This window comes from Amphiura filiformis, chromosome 6 (genome assembly GCF_039555335.1).
Source record: "Amphiura filiformis chromosome 6, Afil_fr2py, whole genome shotgun sequence".
Classification (NCBI taxonomy): domain Eukaryota; kingdom Metazoa; phylum Echinodermata; class Ophiuroidea; order Amphilepidida; family Amphiuridae; genus Amphiura; species Amphiura filiformis.
Window position 1 is genome coordinate 44,687,514 of NC_092633.1, and position 22,128 is coordinate 44,709,641.

General features: G+C 38.8%; 2 protein-coding genes across 2 annotated transcripts; both read left to right on the forward strand.

Moving 5' to 3' along the window:
* The first annotated feature begins 407 nt into the window (after positions 1-407).
* On the forward strand, positions 408-7,525 carry LOC140154547 (egg peptide speract receptor-like). Its single transcript, XM_072177113.1, has 5 exons — positions 408-596; positions 830-941; positions 4,310-4,654; positions 6,626-6,952; positions 7,338-7,525. Exons 2-5 carry the CDS (start codon positions 875-877, stop codon positions 7,523-7,525), a joined length of 927 nt encoding a protein of 308 aa, XP_072033214.1. The 5' UTR covers positions 408-596; positions 830-874.
* On the forward strand, positions 6,663-20,379 carry LOC140154548 (uncharacterized). The gene is made up of 15 exons (XM_072177115.1): positions 6,663-6,952; positions 7,338-7,696; positions 8,157-8,390; positions 11,044-11,122; positions 11,351-11,484; positions 12,107-12,142; positions 13,627-13,740; positions 13,883-14,002; positions 15,241-15,357; positions 16,125-16,247; positions 17,472-17,615; positions 18,214-18,330; positions 18,692-18,820; positions 19,529-19,637; positions 20,274-20,379. The coding sequence occupies exons 2-15, from the start codon at positions 7,552-7,554 to the stop codon at positions 20,377-20,379; spliced, it is 1,707 nt and encodes a 568-aa protein (XP_072033216.1). The 5' UTR covers positions 6,663-6,952; positions 7,338-7,551.
* The last annotated feature ends 1,749 nt before the right edge of the window (positions 20,380-22,128 follow it).

Sequence of the window (22,128 nt, forward strand, 5' to 3'; positions counted from 1 at the left end):
TACTCGTCTGGTGATCAGCCATGCAGATCTAAGTGACTAAACATGTTAAGCATGCAAAGTCACCCACGGACAAAAAAATTGTGTTCTTTGCAACCCCATGACTCAGCTGTAGAGATTGGTAATGAACTCACCATGCTCACGTACCTAGTATTGAATCCTGCCATTACACATGCATATATCATATACATGTATATCATAAACAAAGAAGCCAATAGAATATAATTATGTTTGTTATCAAGTCACCCCCACCAAAGAAAAAACCCAAAAAATTAAAATTAAGAGAAATATGATAACTATAAGACACACAAATGAAGTAATATTATAATAATCTTTGAGATAATGAACATCACTTGTTCGATGACCCGTCACATCCTGAAAGGTTCACTCGCTAAATAATAGTTATTTACACCGCTGTTTACGGATCTTAAACTGGAATTGCTAAGAGTGAAGTAAATTGGTTAAAGCTTTCATTCCACAAGCATACAAGTGAACCAATCGGACCAGATTGAGTGGTTCTCGCACAAAAATCGGAATAAACTTGCATGAAACTATCCAGTATAACGTGACAACACTGCGAAAGAATAGACAATCTTCATGTAAGCTTTTGTTGAAAACGAATAAATGCTATTTAAAATTCAGATTACCTAAAAACATGTCAGAACTTCACATTTTGAAGGTCACAGTTTTAACTTGTCGTAATGTAAAGTATTGTGAAGCCTTAATTAATTTCGCCATTTTACCATGTTTATTTTGCACAGAAGTGTTGACTACTGATAATTGCACGTAGATTGTAGGAAAAACACGGATGACATGTTATTGTTATTTTCAGAACTGATTTTCGTTTTAAATTTGCAGTGACATCGAGGCGTGCAACATGTTGTTGCTACTTTGCTGCACGGTCGCTTTATTGGTCAGTACTTTGGATAACGCATACTGCATTGGTAAGTTTCATTCATCTAGTATGTCCAGGAAGGTTAAATGCATAATTGGTAATGTCGGCTCACAAAAATGTTCGACTTAAGATACATTATTAGGCCATTTTATAACGCATGGTCTGTGTTTGTTAACGTTTCCATCGGATAGTATGTGGCTAGTCTATTACTTGATGAAATCAAAACTCGACCGGCGGTTCCGTCCGGTTGCCATTGTTTAGAACAATAGCAACCGGACGGAACCGGACGGAAACGGAGAGAACCGGTCGACCAATAATTGCTGACTGCAGGATTTAAGATCAGAGCCAAGCATATCAGCGACATCCTTGGTGTATGAGCTGCAAGTTGCTCTGTACTGAAATCTGCATATCGTTGCTGTAACACAAGTACAACAAGGGGCCAACGCCACAAGTCATAGTTTGGAGAGACGATTTTATACCAAGTTGTTTTCTGTTTTACACAGATATGACTGGACACTAACCAGAGCTGATGCTCATAGATTCAAGCTTATTACATAATATACTTTGGTTGAAACTATCCAATGCTTTCTAGACATCCAGTAACATCATTCCAACATAATATCCTTAAGAAATTTGGCATTTGACAAAGTCGGTTTAGTATATAAGGCAAGTCTCTGTTGAAAATACTGACCGAAAACTTGACTAATACTGATAAATAAGATCTTTACGCATCAAAATTAGGGTTAGGGTTAGGGTTAAGTACAGTGTTATGGTTAGTCTTCATGGTCTTAGGGTAAGAGAACAGCGAACTGTTGGACTAGCGACTCTTATTAATAGCAAACTATTATACTGGGAGCCCAGATAATTTGTTCAGCTGAAAAACACAAAGGGTTTGGTTGATTGATTATGCTATTCAACAATCCACATTGCTGCCGGGTCACATCCTGTTCATTTATCTTGGAAAGGTCCTGGAAAATTAAAACAGGATCAAATTACAAACTTGCTGAAATTGTGTTAAAAACATACCAGAGAAGATGAGAATCTTTTCTGATGCATTCTTTAGCAATGTATTCCTATCAGTCATAAGCATTCGGAAATCTACAGTTGGATCTGTCTGGGACAATGTAGGATGTACAAATTATTCTTGACTTTGTCTAATTTTGGTTTATGAGGATCAAAAACATGAAAATGTTCCGATTTTGACAAAAAGGTTTAGAAAAATGTTTAAAAAAAAAGAATAGTTTGAGCTATCCATGATGTTTCGCTATCTAGGTAATGCAATATCTAGGTATCTAGGTAAAATTAGGGGAGTGATTTTTAGCTCTCCTTAGTTGACCATTCTCTCCTTGTATTGTAAATGCTCTAAACAGCTCTCCTTGAAGGCCCAGAAGAGCTATTTAATGCTCTCCAACAAATTCAAAAAGACAGTCCCTGCATAATAAGGTATACAGTTGGAAAAATGACACTAGATTGAAAGGTATGAGGTATTTGGCCAAAATGATTTAGTTGATAACTGAATGAACACCTTGTCCTCACACAACTGTAAAATCACTGGCGTGTGACCATTAATAAGGACTTAGTGGTTATTTTTGCGAGGCGTGCAAAAATGCAATAACGCGAAGTCAATGAAAATAACATGAAAACCACAGCAGTTTCATCACTTTCTTTAGAGTAATTGGAACAATGCCTTGAAGGATTGTTTGGCAATCTTGTGATTGCTGTTAAGCACCAAGCGGGATGGCCCTAAGAACTCCTGATATTACACCTCTGGATTTCTTCTTGTGGGCTATCTGAAATCAGAGGGTTTCACAATAATTATTCCTCCTACCTTGATTAACTTCAGAGACACATAATATTGCACATCGAGGCAGGACAGACCTCTCACATGATCAGACGTAATGTGAATACTATGTTGAGGAGAGCTGATATTTGCATACAGGGGAATTGTGGCCATGCCCTGGTGGACATGCGGAAGACTAATGCGGCCCATACACGTTCAATCTTATTGATCAATATCAAAAACCCTAGATACAAGAGTGGGTACAGAATCTACCATTGAACACACACAATGGTAGATTTTGTATCCACTCCTGCATCTAAATAGGTTCCCCAATTGATCAATATTTTGATCGTGTATGGGCCGCATAAGACTGTGCAAAAGAAAGTGGTTGAACATGTGATTTTCATATTGCATTGATTTTCGCGCAACTGCATTTTTACTCGGGTCACAAATATAGCCACTGAAGCCTTATTAATGGTCACACGTCAGTGATTTTACAGTTATGGAGGACAAGATGTTGATTCAGCTATGAACTTTAGCATTTTGAGAAAATGCCTCACACTTTTTAATCGAGTGGTTTGATACACCCTGTATAGGTCAATCCCATCATGGAAGTAAGAGAGGCCTCATGATTCCGCTCACTCCATAAAGTGAGTGGAAACATAATGTGTGTAATAAATTCAACATCGAAGTAAAACTTCATAATCCTGTTTCAACTCTTGCAAGGTTATTCATAACTGGGATCGAGTGACGGTTTTGAATATAGCGTCTCCACAACAACTAACGAAATCGAAAACGAAAATAGATACGAAAACTGACACGATACAGGCCCGCGCACACCGATATCGCCTGGTTAATAATTACATTGTACAGCAGAGACACTAAAATGAATACACGGGATCGATACACGTGAATGTGCTATGCACAATTTGATATTCAGACGATAAATCTTGGATACCGGGGTAGAAAATGATGAATATCTCCCGGTTTTTTTATTCTAAAGAAGCCATATTTTTTTCCTTGCACTTTAACATATGCGTTGAAAGGATATGATAGTCGTTAGCTTGCGTATTGAGAAAGCAGCGTGTGTATTGAGCTGACAAAAATCCTATTTTATATGTGCCGAACTATAGCGCAGCGTAGGCTAGCTGCACTCACTCGTGGAGGCAGTCTAAAAGCAGATGACCGCATGGCGTATACATGCTCACCATGATGCTCACTCACACACAGAGAGGTCAATTACCAGGCTATTGTCAGTAGCCTTAGTCGAATGTCCCTCGGCTCATTATGCGTCTCAAAACTATTAAACAGGTCGGAACAAAATGGCCATGCGTGGCCGTGGATTCAACCTACCATGGCGATTTCTGCCATGAAGATATCGGGGCGATGACACTGTGCCGCGTCTGTTGCATTGTTAACTCTTTCATCACAAATTGCAATTGTTTGCTTCTGTGAGCGAGTGTGTTATCTACTCCTATGTCTGTTATTTAAAACGACTTCAATTAGTATGTTTCCCAATTCTTCAAAGCATATTTAATAAAAACCAACGAAAGTAGTTTGTTATTTTTACTGTTTAGTGAAAAACCAAATAATTTTGACAAGAAATTAATGTTGAATTATCTATCCATATTTTTCAGAGGAAATTCGAATAGATGGCAGTTTATACTCACGGTCACCTAATCTTGGCATTATTCGTGCATTAAACAATGGTAAATGGGGCTTCATATGTGACAATGAAGGCTGGCCACTGGAAGGGGACAATGTTGCCATCGTGACATGCAATCAACTTGGTTACCGCGGTTCTAATCACAAAAGTGTTACATTCCCTTATGATTGGCTAGTGATGCTGCAAGATGCAATATGGTTACATGGTGTGAGCTGTGTTGGAAATGAAACGTCGTTAGCAGAATGTCTACTTGGTGATTGGAATGTAATTGATCAATGTTTTAGTTTGGCTGGAGTTATTTGCGATGATAATGAAGGTAAAGACCAGCGACATAGCTTGAATAATTAGGCTATTCTAGATCAATTTTGCCCCATATGAAAACTGGATGTATTAAGGGGTGGGGTATGAACGTTTGGGCCGTATTTATTGTGGGACATTAGAGCACATCAGACATATCGAATTGCATTCAAAATACGAAGAATGTCCTTCTGATATCAAATAATTTTGATTTTTTTGAAATTCGCAATGTATAATACACATTTCATGGCAAATCATTAAAAATTGATATTTTTGATATTTAACAGTACTCGAAATAAACTTTATAAATCTGATGATTTATATTTGAAGTGTATGTAGGTGGGATGAAAAGCCGACGATCAATTGAAAATTTTGACCTTTCGTATTGAAGATATGGATTTTTTTCCCAAAACACCAAAATAAAAAAGGTCTTTTCGGAAAAAAAATCCATATCTTCAATATGAACGGTCAAAATTTTCAATTGATCGTCGGCTTTTCCTCCCAGCTACATACACTTTAAGAATATATCATTAAATTTATAAAATTTTAATACTTCGAGGACTGTTATATCTCAAAAATGTGAAAAATATCAAATTTTATTCATTTGTCATAAAATTCGTATTTTATCGTAAATTTCATAAAATTAAAATTATTTGATATCAGAAAGACATTCTTCGTATTCAGAATGCAATTCGATATGTCTGGTGTGCTCTTATGTCCCACAAAAAATACTGTCGAAACGCTCAAAACGCTCATTCCAGTTCCCTTAACAAAATGGGAAATTTACACGATACTAAAAAATTTAAGTGCCTCCACGAGCGTAAAGTCGCAAGTTGGGAGTTTCGAGACCTTCCAACTGTTGAGTTGATGTTCTTTGTTTGATAACACCTGTGTTGGCAGTGGTATGTCCTTTATGGATGGGGACAGAATTGAATACGAAGTACAGCATATTATGTCCCCTATTCACAAAGGTTATACAGGTGTCTACAAACAAAGAACATCAACTCAATTCGAAGGTCTCGGAACCCCCAACTTGCCACTTAACGCGCGTTTCGTGGGAGCAAGTCACCTATAGCACGTATGGGCAATCCAAGAATTAGTCACCAAAACTTGTGGAATTCCAACAGACATAATGCGGAAAGGGCAAATGAACAGTATAATGCCAAATATCTGGAATTCGGGTCAGAAATTGAGAAACCATAAAAATATAATATCTAGGCCTATATTGAGGGAAAATCCGGATTTCTCAAATCCTCTGTGCCGGAATTGGATACAAGCAGCAGGAAAAAACATAGAAATCCGGTCTCCAGTGGAAAAGTAAACATCTGGATTTCCTTAATCCTCTATGGGTACCGTTGGGGGAGGTCAATTATTTTTCTGGCATAGCCCGGGACACAAAGACTAAACACCAACACCAGTAGCAGGAACAAAAACAACCAGAAAAAGCAACAACATTAGCAACAACACCGTCATCAACACTAACAATAACAACAGTAGCAACCACAACAACAACAGGAGCAGCATCAACCAGTGGCGTAACTACGGGGGGAGGGGGGGGAGGGGCAGAGGGGGGCAACATGCCCCGGGCGCTACCCTTAGGGGGGCCAAATTGACCAATTTAGCATCGATTTTGCGCCCATTCAAGCGATGAAAGTCAAATTTTTTACGCGCTTCGCGCGCATTTTAGCACAAAATCAATTGAAAGAACATTTTAAGACAATATTCAACTTCTAGTAACCAAAATTAGTAGTGGTAGGCCTTATTTGTCCAAATTTTCGCTCCGCGCGCAATTGTTTCAAGAATGGGGGGAGCGTCTAAGATATTCTTGGGTGGGTGGGTGGGTGGGGGTTAGGGGCGCCAATTTTGTTTCTTGCCCGGGCACTACCAACCCTAGTTACGCCACTGGCATCAACTACATGAATTAATTCTTTTGATTATTTGTAAAGCTCTCGACCATTCTATATTCAGCTCGTTTCCGTCTTCACTACAGATCATCTTGACGTGCAGTTAGTTGATGGAACAGCAGACAACCCAGCTAAAGGTGTACTACAAGTTCTTTACAATGGCGTGTGGTCTACAATTTGCCCTCACAATTTTGATTTTCCAGACGACGCTATTACAGTCATGTGTCGACAACTAGGATACAGTGGCGAACATCAACGGAACATATTCGCACATCCAATCACTGGCGACATTTTTTTGATCAGAGATGGTATAGTGTGTGAAGGTAGTGAATCTAATCTGGACCAGTGTGCATCTTCTGAGCAATGGGACCTTGATTTTAGCACCTGTGACAATCCTATTGAAATTGAATGCGGTAAGAACTTAGGCCACAAGAAAATGTGTTAACATGTAGGCTACATCTAATCAATGGCTGTAATTTGTAGTTTATGTCTGTAAAGTTCGTATCTTTCATCACAGTCTGGAATACGGCACATCTCTCTTCAAGCCAGACTCACCCCTGGATATTTATGTTGAGTGGGGCGTGGCCACAAAGCAGTCGGGTGCCACTGTCACAGGGGTTCGAACCCTCAACCTTGCGAACTTGGATCATGAATCGAATCCCGTACCACTGCGCCACCGTATTTCGCACGTTATTGGCCTACATGTAGTACAGATTGTATTCTGAGTACAGTTTCTCTACACACATTATACTCTTAATCTTATTCCGCTTATACCACTTTTTCTTCTAATAACCAAAGGGAACTGTGCCATCGAAGACGTGCGTCTCACAAATGACACATCAGAGGACCTCGTAGAAGTTCTGTACCAGGGTGATGATTGTCCCGGGAAGTGGGTACATCTGTGTTCCCAATACGTTGACTTTCCAGGTTTCCAATACGATGTAGTTGCTGGTGTTTTTTGTGGACAGCTTGGTTACCAGGAATAAACCATCGAGTGAACTTTATACCAGTGATGCCAGTTGCAACAGAACCAGTGACCGACAACCTGTTGGTTACTTGTACTGGATATGAGGCATCGCTACAGCATTGTCAGACGAGAAAAGCACAACATATGTTTGAGTGCCAATACCTAATAGGCGTTGTTTGCGACGATACAGGTATATAAACTAATACTGTTTTTGTAAAAGATGTTGTTGCAAGATGTTTTCAATATTCATGACCAATCACTCAAAACTGTTTGCTGATTGGTTAAAAAATGGTGATGTCATTAATCAAGAAAGTGTCATCGAAAGCGTCGTATCTAACAATGTGCCCTTATTGCCTTTTCACATAACGACGTATGTTTCTTTGGTAAATACACGAATAAAGTAAAGCGTTTGTGACTAAATTGACATTTATATTAACTTTATGAATCTCTTCTTCAGACGGGAATGGTTTTCTTTCAACTTATAGAGCTAATGGTATATTTGATGAGTATATAAACAATACATTTCGCAAAACGTCAATGATATTTTTCCTCGAAATACGTTTTTAGCAAACACGTCACTGTGTGATACGGCGATATATAAATTGTAGTTTTACATTCTGAATTAATCAGGGTTTCTTTCTCCGAAACAGTTTACCCATCATGTCCTGGACTACAAGGATGGGTTACACCACATCTACAAGATACCACCTGTTTCAGGTTGTTCGTAGCTCCGGATGATATCAACTGGAAAGAAGCAGAGACACAATGCCAGTTAAACAATGGCTCCTTAGCAACCATACGTAATACAGGAGATGTTGAGTTAATCTCTTCTATTCTACAGCAAGACAAAGATCCCAACATCAGAGATGCTGGGGTATACATAGGTGAGTTGCATCATATTGGATTAAAAATGTTTCTGCTTTGTGATATTGTGATCATGATAATTAATCATAGAGTTAGTGGATTTTTTAGCGGGTTCGCCGTCGGACAAGTTTAGAACTATCAAGCTTTCGTCAGGAGTAGCTCTGACTTCTTCAGGACAAAGTACCTAAGAATGAGACACGTAGGTCGCCCTTGCCTACTGGTGGCTCTGAAAAGAGCCGTTTGCTGAAGACTGCCTCTTAATCATGGAGTGTTAAAGAAGATGATCACCATATCACCACAATGCACCATGCTTTTGCACAAGACCCTTTAAACTGGTTCCTGATGAGGCAAGTTCTCATGGAGCATGTACACGAAGGAGGGCTTTACAACAGTAATATCCCCGGGGGCTCTTAGGTTTTGGATGGTATATTTGTGGGTAACTGGGGATCTCATGTACTCATTTCAAGTGTTAAAAAATTAGAGCTCCCAAAAGTAAGATAAAATAGGGATATGAAATTTGTAATGAAAAATGGGAACCACAACATCAGATCAACCTACAATCTTGGAAAAAAGTACTTGGAACACTTGGCACACTCTGTTGAAATTCCGTGCCGAATTTCTTATGACAATGGAAATGACGTATAAATTGTGTTTGAGAACAAACATGACATCTACAACAATGACTTTCCCTTCCCCAACAATCAATGTTGGAACACATTGGGAAACCGCTGAAGACATTGGTATTTCTCAACATTGCACGGGGAAGATGGGGTGACAGTTTCCGTTCTTTACACGCAAGTGTTCCAAGACTTATCTCCAAGATTGTAGCTTCTCACTGTTGTAAGTAAGACCACGACCTTCTTCACCGGGTAAATGTCAGAAGACTATTTTAGCATAACAAAAGCATAGTTCCTGATAAACGCACAAGTCCTTTAGAGTGTGAAATTGCTTATTTGAACATGGAAGAACTTAAAACCATTTCCCGGCACATGTGTGTATAAAAGATACTCCATGCATGGCTTGGCTGAAATAAGCATTCTGGGATGATGTGAAAATCTTCTTTGCATGGGTGTGGTTCGTACATGATCCTGTGCCATATACTGGGGTACACAAAAAGGTGGCTTTGTTACATTTTGATGTGCAGTTTGGAAAACAAAACACTGTCTCTTGAGTATTCCTTCACTTAGAAGATTCAATTAGGTCTTAAATTGAGGCTAATTTATTCTATATTACTCATGTTTTTATCCTGTTTTCAAATATTTTTCAATTATTTTCTTATGACGTTTGGCATGAAATGTGCCAAGGGTGGCTGAGGATTAGGGGAGGAGGATTAGGGGAGGATTCATATTGTAAATTTGATTTAAAACCCCTTTAAAAATTTGAATCTAGTAAAAAATGTCTAAATGAACTCCCAGACATCTAAACCAAGTGAATAAATACAAAAGTTCATTTAAAAGACCAATACTTGCTCAGAATGAATGTAAATGTGGCAAAAAGAGGTGGGGTTACATCCTCCCTACTTTGTGATTGTTTTTTGCCCGCACTCTCTCATTTTTTAACCGATTTCCATAAAAAAGGTGTCAAAATGCTCAGAAGGATGAACCACTTCAAATGAGATGTGTAGGTAAAATGTATGAACCATTTCATTTTTTTACTATGTAACACAAAGGTACCCCAGGTTGTGACACAGGACCACATATACATGATTCCAAGATGATATGGCTTCCTCCTCTTAAGAATGACGACCATGCAGTGGCGCAACCAAGAGGGGAGGGGTGGGGTTGGCAAGGGGACAGTTGCTGCACCTGTGAGAAGTCTTGCTAAGGCCATTTCCCCTTGAATGTTGCCTTGTCCCCTTCATCCCGCTCCCATTTGTGACCCGGCAGCACAAATGAGCCGTAAATTCCCTAAATTGTATTCTGAGTTACGGTGTAAAATGTGTACGAAGGTCATATTCATCGGTAACTTAAGCTGGCCCGACATCCGTCTCATTTCGATAGTCAAAAACTAATCAATAATCCTATTGTTGAAGTGGATAATAAGCTTCTACCTTAGATGGCTATAGAACTTTTAATAGCTCTGGTCTTTGTTTGCTTATATTGCTAAATCCTGTTCAAGTGGTGGGTCACCAGGCATTGTATTTTGTACAGGTATGCATAACCAACAATTAACAATGAGAGAACTTTCTTAAACCTCGTTGAGTTGGGGATGATTTGAAATGACCGCCAATTATGACTGTTTGATATTTATTGCCAACAATGTGGAAAAAGAGACTCATGTATATTCGTAAAGCGCTATCATTTTGTTGAAGGAGTAAAGTTTAACAAACCATAACCCCGCTTCTGGATATCGTTTGAAGTCAAATGATATACCATTTTTAAGTTTATGATGTTTATTTTTAAACACGAAATAAAAAAAAATTGACCGGGGGAGGAATTTACGGCTCATTCGCCGTGGACGGTCACATTTGAATAAGTCATGGCTACACGCCCTCAATGCCATTCTGAAAAAAGGTCCACCTTTGTCTGTAAAACAGGTGGTTGAAATCAGCCCTTTCTTTGAAGGAAAAAAAATCACAAAAGTTTCACTTTTCCGCAATAAATCCTGGTTACTGGTATGAACCGAACACATGAATAAAAATAAGTAAGTAACTATTTCATTTTCATCCTGTAGGATTGACCATAACCAACGATAGAAAGACTCGTCGCTGGGTAGACGGCAGACCGGTCAGCTTTACAAACTGGGAAATTGGGTAAGTATGAAATAATCTTGATAGAATTATCTTTATTGATTGATGATAAAAGGGAAGCAGAGAGAAATTACTTTGGAGGAAAATAAAGTTGAAAGCGCCTTGGTGTCAGATTTAGACCAAGGCTGGAGCGAATATGGAGCTCTTGGAGAATATACGAACAAATTGTACGTTTCCAGCACATTTCATCCATTTCTATCATTGCAAAACATGTTTTTGTAATTGCTTTAGGAATCCCGATGGTGGAAGTCTAGAAGCCTGTTCGAAAATTGCATATTCATCAAACGAGGATAGTTGGCTGATGACAGATGTTCCTTGTATAGCACCTGAAACCAAGTACTATATGTGTACAACTCGTTCCGGAGGTAGGCCTAATGTCCAGTTTTTGTTTAACTTGTATAGCACCAGAGAAACGAAGTACTTTAGTGTACAACTCGTTCCGGAGGTAAATGTCCAGTTTTTGTTTAACTTGTATAGCACCAGAAGCGAAGTACTTTAGTGTACAACTCGTTCCGGAGGTAAATGTCCAGTTTTTGTTTAACTTGTATAGCACCAGAAACGAAGTACTTAGTGTACAACTCGTTCCGGAGATAATGTCCAGTTTTTGTTTAACTTGTATAGCACCAGAAACGAAGTATTTTAGTGTACAACTCGTTCCGGAGGTAAATGTCCAGTTTTTGTTTAACCAAAAGATTCATTTATTTCAAATTCCGACTAATATGAAGGGAATTTTCTATTTGAACCTTGAAGTCTTATTTTTAATCTGAACAAATCCGGCGTTACAAATAGTCGCAAATACCGTATACGTCTTATCTTAATATAATCTCAACCCAATAACCGCGAAGGCCTATAAGTAACCTATTAACACTAATAAGATATTCCGAGTTCAGTATGGTTTCGTATTAGTTTGTCAGAAGCACATCGAGACATGAGGTTATGAACAACAAATTTAGTTAAAGAATATTTTTTTCACCCTCTTGTTTCCAGATCGTTTAATAGATGAGCACATCAAAGCAGTCAACGGTATGTCATTTATTCCATTCGGCAATTGCCACGAATAAAAGTTACAATAGTAGTATAGTAATATTATAAGCAGTCGTTGGCTCGTCAATCGGTTAAGGTTTTACTCCGGTTTATTGGTATGTAGAGCGATGCACAGTGTCAACACCCTGTATTATAAATATTTTTTTCATAGCTCCATACTCCGTTGGTGAAATCAATATTCTATTGTTGACATAGATAAAGAAAGTTTACATATGCATTGTGAAATACACGTGTGATCGAATATTCAATACAAGCACCTGGATTTTTAGGTGAATGGGCTATTTGTGTTCCTTTATATAATTGTAATTCTCAAAATTAAAGGAGTATTTCGTGATCCTAGCATCCTCTTTTTATGACATTTTTCAGTACATATCCACGAAAAAAGCATATTCCCAAAAATTTCAGTTATGCATGATTATGTGTATTACACTGCTCCATAGACAATACGTTGTAATTTCGCGATATATTTGCTAAACGAATTAATCTGCAAGAAATATTTTGTACATAAACATTATGTAGCCAGAGTATTCCAGTGATATAAAAATCTCAACTTTTTTGAGAAAAGTGGGGGATGAGGCTGTGGATCACGAAATGCCCTTTTAAATATATCACAATTTTAACTTACGATTTAAAAATCGTTACGCCAAAAATGCAGTAAAAAATGTGTCCAGAGCCAACAGCAATGGTCGCTAATTGGAAATAAAACCTGGGGTTTACCTCAAAACAAATCGAATTTCCTTGTAATAGCAACACCATATGGGATACTAGAGCATGTGCAAATCGTAATAATTTGTAGCTATTGAAAAACAAGAGGATTCGCCGTACTATCACGGCAATTTTTGACACGAAGATATAGGGATGATGACGCTGTGCGATGTAAGTTCGATGATCCCTGGCGCGATCCCTGTTTGTGCTCATAATTGAGCTAACTTGACATTTCTGCGGGCAAGGAACTCACTGGCTACTGTCTCGGTTATCCTAACGATAATTTGGGGAGCTGATACTGACTGCGATGGCGTATTGTGGTATACTAGGGTGTGCGCTTCTCAGCTATAAGTCCCTGGATGTTTCTAAATGGTGTAGGTGTCTTGGGAAGCATTGGTCAGCGAATTCATATAAAGTGTGCTGGGGTTTGTGGGTTTATGTATGTGCATCTCGTCTTTCTAAAGTCAAATTGTCACCATCGTCATGAAATGAAATCAGTGTTGTTGTTGTTGTTTTTGTTTTTTTATTTACGCAACACATTGCACATAAATTTACATACATCCTGTACATACATTACAAGCATTTATATAGCGCATCTTCATCATTATAGGCGAAGGCTGATATGCATATACTTTTCTGGTAATTCTATATCTAGCCTCATTCATTTATTGTGATTCCATTCTGTTTATAGGATATATAGAATGTCACTCTGTCTTAATTGTTCCAATAATACTTTGTTTAAAAAATTAAAATTTCAGGTCCAAGCTGTGGACACGAACTGTTTACATGCTTATCAGGAGAATGCATACATGATGTGTACGTGTGTGATGGACAAAACGACTGCAAACAAGGAGAGGACGAAGAAAATTGCGGTAAGGCCAAAATAAGAAACAAGTCTCAAGGCCGCCGCGCGCGTTCGTTTTTCTTGTCAATTGAAACAGCAAATTCATTTTTTATTTCCTCTTTTTAGTTTTTTTAAGTATTTATTTATTTTCTTCTTATTTCCTCAAGCAGAGGAACAATTATCTACCGCAGGGACATTTTCATGTGCAACTATCGACAAGTCAATACCAGTTTCATTCGTTTGTGATTTTATTCAACATTGCGCAGATAATTCCGACGAAAGAAATTGTGGTAAGTTTAAAATCTTGTTGTATTTCCAATAATGCATTGCGTCAGGATTGAAGTCGTCGTCTATTGGGTACCGAAATCGCCAATTGACCTTTTCGGTAAATCCCATAACCCCTTGCGAGAACACCTAAGAACTCGTCATTTTGCGTCACGCCGCTCTGCGCCGATGCGCACATCGTTTATCGAACATCGTTACTGCGCATTGCAAGTCGGCGTGACGTCAAATGACTAGTTCTCAGGTGTACTCGCAATGGGTTATGGGATTTACCGAAAAGGTCAATTGACCTTTATGTCCGCCATGATTCTTTGTGGTTAGAACTAGACTAATTCCAATCAGTCGTCTAAACTGCGCATGTACTGTATTATGCTTCGTCATTCCAGAAGGTTGACGAATGAGGGCAGCAGTCCGATGTCGTCATTTGACGTCACATCATAAGTCTATCCGCAAAGGCTTATGGATTATGGGATTTACCGAAAAAGCCAATCCACATACACTACGTAATATTTACGTCGTAGTATTATGGGATATGTGAAAATCCTAATTTACGTTCAATTTGCCGATTCCCGTCCTTCAATGTCGCGCAAACCAGCAATGTAGTTTTGTTTGCCACCATGCACTAATGAAAGCTTGTATTTCATAGTCAGATTCAAAGCCACCAGTAGCCCATGTAACTGGCGGAGAAAGACATTTGATTCTTTTAACATGTTCAAAAACAATATATTGCAGCATTTATATAGCGTCTTAGATCAGTAATTAAACGGACATCAAAACACTTCAATCGCCTTTCACCTGAAAGATCACAGTCATTAAAACAAATTTCCGATTAGGTTTCAAGTTCGCCGTAGAAGTAGTGATGTAATTGGATTAACTACCATAGCGATGGGTCAAAACCATTTGGGAATGTATTGCCCACACTATAAGCAGCCGGGCTGCACTCTTCACCTGTAATGCCTGTGTACGGTGTTCAATCATAGATTGAATACAAAACAGCTTTTTTCAAAGACACATTTATCGTACAGGTGCGAGTGAACCATACATAGACCGTAATGTAGAAGATTTACAGAATTACATCTTTATGCCTATTCTTTGATAATCTATAGTGCGATGCAGAGTTACAGGGTACGTCTAGTGCAGGGCAATACATTCAAAAATAGTTTTGACCCATCGCTATGCGGCTATGGTAATTAACCCTGTTACAACACTTCTAAAGCGAATATTATTATATTGATATTGTCTTCAGATTACTCAGCATGTGAAGTTGACCAATTCCAATGTTCTGATAGTAGGTGCATAAATGCATCTAGGCAATGTGATACCGTGGATGACTGCTTAGATGGCGAGGATGAACACGATTGCGGTGAGTAAAAATATCAATGATCTAGATTTTCTCTTAGACATCATAAACAACTAGACGAATGGCGGCCGTTGTATTTTGACGAACTAGCTGGAGGAATATGCAAATTAGGAGATTGGTGTTTTTATTTTCACAGACCGTGAGCTTTGAGGTAACTTAGTAGTCTTTCTTACCAGTCGTCTTTGTTATCCTAACTACGGTTAGTGAACTTCGACGTATGTTTTGCGAAAATTCACGATGAGCTTGTTACTTAAAGCAATATTATAACATTTTCAAACAAAATAGATTAGCATTTCTTTGCCATAAAATGTTAGCTTTTACTGTCAGATATATCCCCTTTTATTTTTGAGCCGAACAACTACGGCAAAGCAAAGAAAATTAGAATTTACTACCAGCGCACATGTCGCCAATACGTACCACTCCTTCGGTCATGTTGTGGTACGACCCTTTGTTGGGTATATCACCGTCCCGCACGCCGTGACGTACTGTGTGTTATGAACATCGTGTATGCGTTCGACTAATAATTCCATCGTAATAATAAAGCGCTGAAACAACCATTTATTCAAAATCACGGATTTTGACAAAACTACAGCACTTAGAATTTTGATTTTTGCAGGGTATATTGGTTTAATAAAGTACAATTTAATCGTGTAAAAAAAGGAAGTTTAAAAATTCAGTAAGGGCGTCTTCCTCAGCAAATGTTATAATATGGCTTTAAGACAGTATATATATCTTTTTAATGAATATCATAATTTCTTTTATTTTTACAGGCAACGTCAATTCTCCATCAACTTTCCAATGCTACGTTGGTCAGTTGATATCTAATGATGCCGTATGTGATGGTCAAAACGATTGCTTAGGGTTGTCCAATGAGGACGAACCAATGGACTGTGGTAAATACTAAAGGCTTACACACTCAAAAGCATGGCGTAGCAAGGAAGGGAGGATGTGGATTATTTCTTAGATATTTAGGCTTTTTGACAAATGTTTGGCACCTTGCTAGGCAAGCTCATATCACACACTATAGGTGGCGCTATTCATCCATAGGAAAGTGGCAGGCGGCGTAGGAAGCGCAACACGTGACGTACGAGGCTGGCGAAGATACAGGGCTGACAGCCCCATTCAATATAAACGGTTAACAATTACAAATGGAAAATTAACATACTTGCAGTGGGGTACTTTGTAGAACCCCGACGGTTTTAGAGTAAGATAATTTTGCTTTGACACCACATAACAAATTTAGAATTGTTTGTGAAGATTTCATGATTATGTGTTAATCCAATGGCGACCTCAAAATTGGCGATATCGCTTCCAGCACCGCCTGGGAAGTGGAATGTGCATGTACGGTCCAAAAATGGCTTAACTGTGGGGCTCAATGGAAAAAATCACTAAAAATTAATTTTGACAACCAAAACCTAATCTATGTTCCACCAAGTCGACACTCGTTAAAGCGCACAAGCAATTTGTGTGTAAATCAAGACCATCCAAAACAGCTTTCTTACAGTAAAGAATAGGATGTCATCTGGGGTCACATACAGTAGTGTACATTGTACATGTACCTGCTGTCACAATTTCACACAAAAAATTTTGGACAATTTGGTGACACTATTTTTGTCTGAAACTTCAAAAGTATATGCACTAGAAACATGATTGACCCCTTATTGTTTAGGTAATTTGATTCTATTTCAAATGAAAGAACTTTCAGCAAAAAATATTGAACTTTAAAATTTTATGAACATCCCTAACCTTGCCTCCCTTACCTTTATCGTCTGAACAAATTCCTGACTAGCTAGTATCTACTTCTCTAAAGGTGACACACACACCAAGTTCACCCTATTATGCGACACCAGGGAACGTTGTTGCTGCAAAATCTACAACTTCGTAGGTAACTTGCGTGTAAAGTGCGATCATAGCTTAATATTAGAAACAATATAAGATTCCATATCTGTATTACACCTTTTATTTTGTTTGTTTAATATTCCATTTTTTACATGTGGTGGAAATGCAACTTATTTTAAGTGGAATCAGTACTTTATTAAATAGCATTCTGATGAATAACAAACTCAAAAACAAACAATCAATAAAATTCATTATTTCGTTTGTACTCCAACCAACAGCTTATAAAATGGGTTGCGGTAATTCAACCGAACTACAATGTGTCAACGATGCCTGCTACGACAGTGAATATCACTGTATTTATGGCTATACCCAATATGGATACCCACTGGGTTGCCGAGATGCTACACATCTACTTAATTGTAGTAAGTACTCGCATTATGTATGATGGTGTCACACAAAATGACCTATAAAGTGATGGTGTTCAATTTATAAGCATCTAACATCCATAGTCAAGTTAGCTAAATCAATAAGGCGTTCGACTATCATGGTGCGAGAGGTTGCGGGTTCGAACCCTGGTGGTGCCTAGTATGCTTTGGTGGAAAAATTAAGTTAGCTTGAAATACCCTTGGACAAGCAACTTACTGCTAATTGTCTCGTTGCAACCCATACGAAACTCGGGGAGCTGATCCTGGTTGCGAAGGTTATTTGTGGAATGTCTAGAGGGTGTGCACTCTTGAAGCAGCAAGGTCCCTGATTTGTTAAATGGTTTATGGAATGACGTGGGCCGTACTGATCAGCGACAATTAGGGCTTGTGGATCAACGTCTAGGCGTTTTGCCTGTGCGTAGCGCACTATTAACATGATAAGTCACTGCGCTTATTTAATTTAATACCTGTCTTCACTTTCTTAACACTGTTTTTGCAGCGCAGACTACTAAGTATATGTGAAGACCACAGAGTATACATGTATAGTAAGGTTCACATTGCTTTATAATCACTGATTGTACTTTCCCATCCACAGGTGCATTTGAGTGCCCGGTAGGAACCGCCAAGTGTCCTGGTACATATTGTATACAATTACAAAACGTGTGTGATGGTGTGTGGGACTGCCCAAATGGAGAAGAAGAAGCTCAATGTGGCAAGTCATGTTTTGCAAGATTGTATCATATTTGTTGTATTAGGTTCATCTGGATTGTCAATTATAACTGTTTGATGGGAATTCATACTATCAAATCCAATTTTTGGTTGACATACCTTGTTACAGTTTCATGCTGCTACGCAGCACTTCATCAGACTGGCAACCTTGCTTCTTCTTCTTTCCTGAAGTTGCTGCCGGTGGCGGCGCCAGAAGCGGGTCGAAAATATTGTATCATATTTGTTTGACATTAACTATTGGTGCTAACATGCTAAATTTGAAAACAGAAAAACGATATCAATATATCTATATAGTTTTTAAAAAAATCATAAATTTTGTTTGAATCCGCCTCTTATTATTACAGATACATTTGAATGCCCTGGACATTATCGATGCCACAGTGTGACAGCAGAAAGAGCCATATGTGTAACATTTGAACAGCTCTGCGATGGCATTAATGATTGTCCCCTAGAAGATGATGAACGCTTCTGTGGTATGTATGTTAAGGTTTCATTGTTAAGATTCATATTAGTATAATGGCAACAACAGATTAGCCCGCAACCCCCAACAAGGGCTTGGTCAGATACCAGTGATCTGTGCACAAAAGTCCATCAAAGCAGGGATACAAAGGGATAAGCATCCTAGGTTACATAACCAAACCGGAAGATGTATCCTAGGTCTAGACAATAGGCGGATTAGCGGCCATTTTGTCTTCGACATGATTTTATTCACGTGTCCTTATACTTTAGTACACAAATATATAAGTTATCAGGTTTACAATATTAAATTTATATTTTGAATATACAATATATTCTGTAGTAAATCAATCAAATGACGGTGATTGTTCAGGTATTATATGCTTCATAAAATTAAACTGTCTGATCAGCTAGTATTCTCCTCCGCCGTCAGTGTGATTCCAGACACACCACGTACTGTGTTGCGAAGGTAGAGGAGACTAAAGCTGTATTGACGCACACGCATGCGTTAAAAATGATGTAGCCTAGGTCGAACAATACCGTGACATAGTTTCCGGCATTGTTCCTATGCACTTTCACCCTCCTGATCAAAGGGAGAATAAAATAAACAAAGAACAAAAAGTACAACAACAATAATAAAAAAGCACTCAATGAAAGTAAGAAAATACGAAACAACCTTTTGTGTTAAATAAAATTATCTGAATGTTGTTTGATCTATTGTTAAGGTTATGAATGTCCAGATGCATGCATCTGTAATGGATTAAGTTACATTTGTGATGGCAGTTCCTGGTCAAGGACACATGCTCTAAGTATTGCTAAAGACGTAAGACAACTGTAAGTCATATATATAGAAACCGAACCTGTGGTGCTGAGGGGTGTGATTACATTGTTGTTGTTGGTGTTGTTGTGGTTATTGTTGTTGGTGGTGGTGGTGGTGGCGGCGGCACCTGTGACGGTGGTAACGACGGTGGCTTACACAAAATCCAATGCATTAAAGCCATATTATAACATTTCCATACAAAATAGATTAGTATATCTTTGCCATAAAATGTTAGCTTTTATTATCAGATATGTCCCTTTTTAATTTTGAGCCGAACGTTACGAACAATTGAGGTAAAGCAAGTTAAATAAAGTACAATATAATCATGTAAATACAGAATTTTGAACAATATTGAGGGCGTTCTCCTCAGCAAATGTTACAATATGATTTTAATGACGACTTTGGATAAGATATATTTATTAGAAAGGGTTCCATACATAGTTATTTGAAACTTATAAACTAATTCACACAAGCAAAATGAAAACTCTACTGTGAGACCACGTGTAATCCAATGAAATAATTATGCACAGCTAATAGCGTAATATATAAAAATTTATAAAAACAATAACTCGGAAATGTATTTCATTTTGAGGTTTTTGAAATTATTAACAATCATTTAATTCTCCTTATCTTCCTTTATTTTTACTCAGCGATTTGACAAATGGAGGCGTGTCGACCACAGCTGACGCCGATATTACAATACGTGATATATTATTTATGGATGTTGGTGATCTTAGACAACTTATTCACTTGTAAGTAAAATGTCTTTTAATAATTGCCCTTTTTGGTAACTCCCATAATTCCGGGTTGACGTCACACCGACTTGCAACGTGTAGTAACGATGTTCGCTAAAACGATGTGCGCATTGGTGTGACGTCAAATGACGACATCTCATGTCTATCTGCAAAGAATTATGGGCTTTACTGAAAAGGTCAATTGTAAGTCCTCACCATGTCCATGTAAGTTGCTTGACATAATCCTTCCCCATACACGCATCCTATGTGAGTTACGTGACACAATTCCTAACCATGTCCGTATCCTCTGTGAGTTGACACAATTCCTCATCATCCCGTGTCCTCTGTGATTTGCTCGACATAATTTCTCACCATATCCATATCCTCTGTGAGTTATTTCTCACCATATCCGTATCCTCTGTGAGCTGCTCGACATAATTTCTCGCCATGCCCGTATCCTCTGTGAGTTGCTTGACATAATTCCTCACCATGTCCGTATTCTCTGTGAGTTGCTCGACATAATTCCTCACCATGCCCGTATCCTCTGTGAGTTGCTTGACATAATTCCTCACCATGCCCGCATCCTCTGTGAGTTGCTTGACATAATTCCTCACCATGCCCGCATCCTGTGAGATGTTTGACATAATTCCTCGCCATGCCCGTATCCTCTGTGAGTTGCTTGACATAATTCCTCGCCATGCCCGCATCCTCTGTGAGTTACTTGACATAATTCCTCACCATACCCGTATCCTCTGTGAGTTGCTGGACATAATTCCTCACCATGCCCGTATCCTCTGTGAGTTGCTTGACATAATTCCTCACCATACCCGCATCCTCTGTGAGTTGCTGGACATAATTTCTCACCATGCCCGCATCATATGTGAGTTGCTTGACATAATTCCTCACCATACCCGCATCCTCTGTGAGTTGCTTGACATAATTCCTCACCATACCCGCATCCTCTGTGAGTTGCTGGACATAATTCCTCACCATACCCGCATCCTCTGTGCGTTGCTGGACATAATTTCTCACCATGCCCGCATCATATGTGAGTTGCTTGACATAATTCCTCACCATGCCCGTATCCGCTGTGAGTTGCTCGATATAATTTCTCACCATGCCAGCATCCTCTGTGAGTTGCTTGACATAATTCCTCACCATGCCCGCATCCTCTGTGAGTTGCTTGACATAATTTCTCACCATGCCCGCATCATATGTGAGTTGCTTGACATAATTCCTCGCCATGCCCGCATCCTCTGTGAGTTGCTTGACATAATTCCTCGCCATGTCCGTATTCTCTGTGAGTTGTTTGACATAATTTCTCACCATGCCCGCATCCTCTGTGAGTTGTTTGACATAATTCCTCACCATGCCCGTATCCTCTGTGAGTTGTTTGACATAATTCCTCAGCAGGTCCGTATCCTCTGTGAGTTGTTTTACATAATTCCTCACCATACCCGCATCCTCTGTGAGTTGCTTGACATAATTCCTCACCATGTCTATATCCCCTGTGAGTTGCTTGACATAATTCCTCACCATGCCTGTATCCTCTGTGAGTTGCTTGACATAATTTCCTCACCATACCCGTATCCTCTGTGAGTTGTTTGACATAATTTCCCACCATGCCCGCATCCTCTGTGAGTTGCTTGACATAATTCCTCACCATGCCCGCATCCTCTGTGAGTTGCTTGACATAATTCCTCACCATGCCCGTATCCTAAGTATGACTTTGGAATCGTTTTTACCATTTAAAAGCTTGAATTTCAAGTAA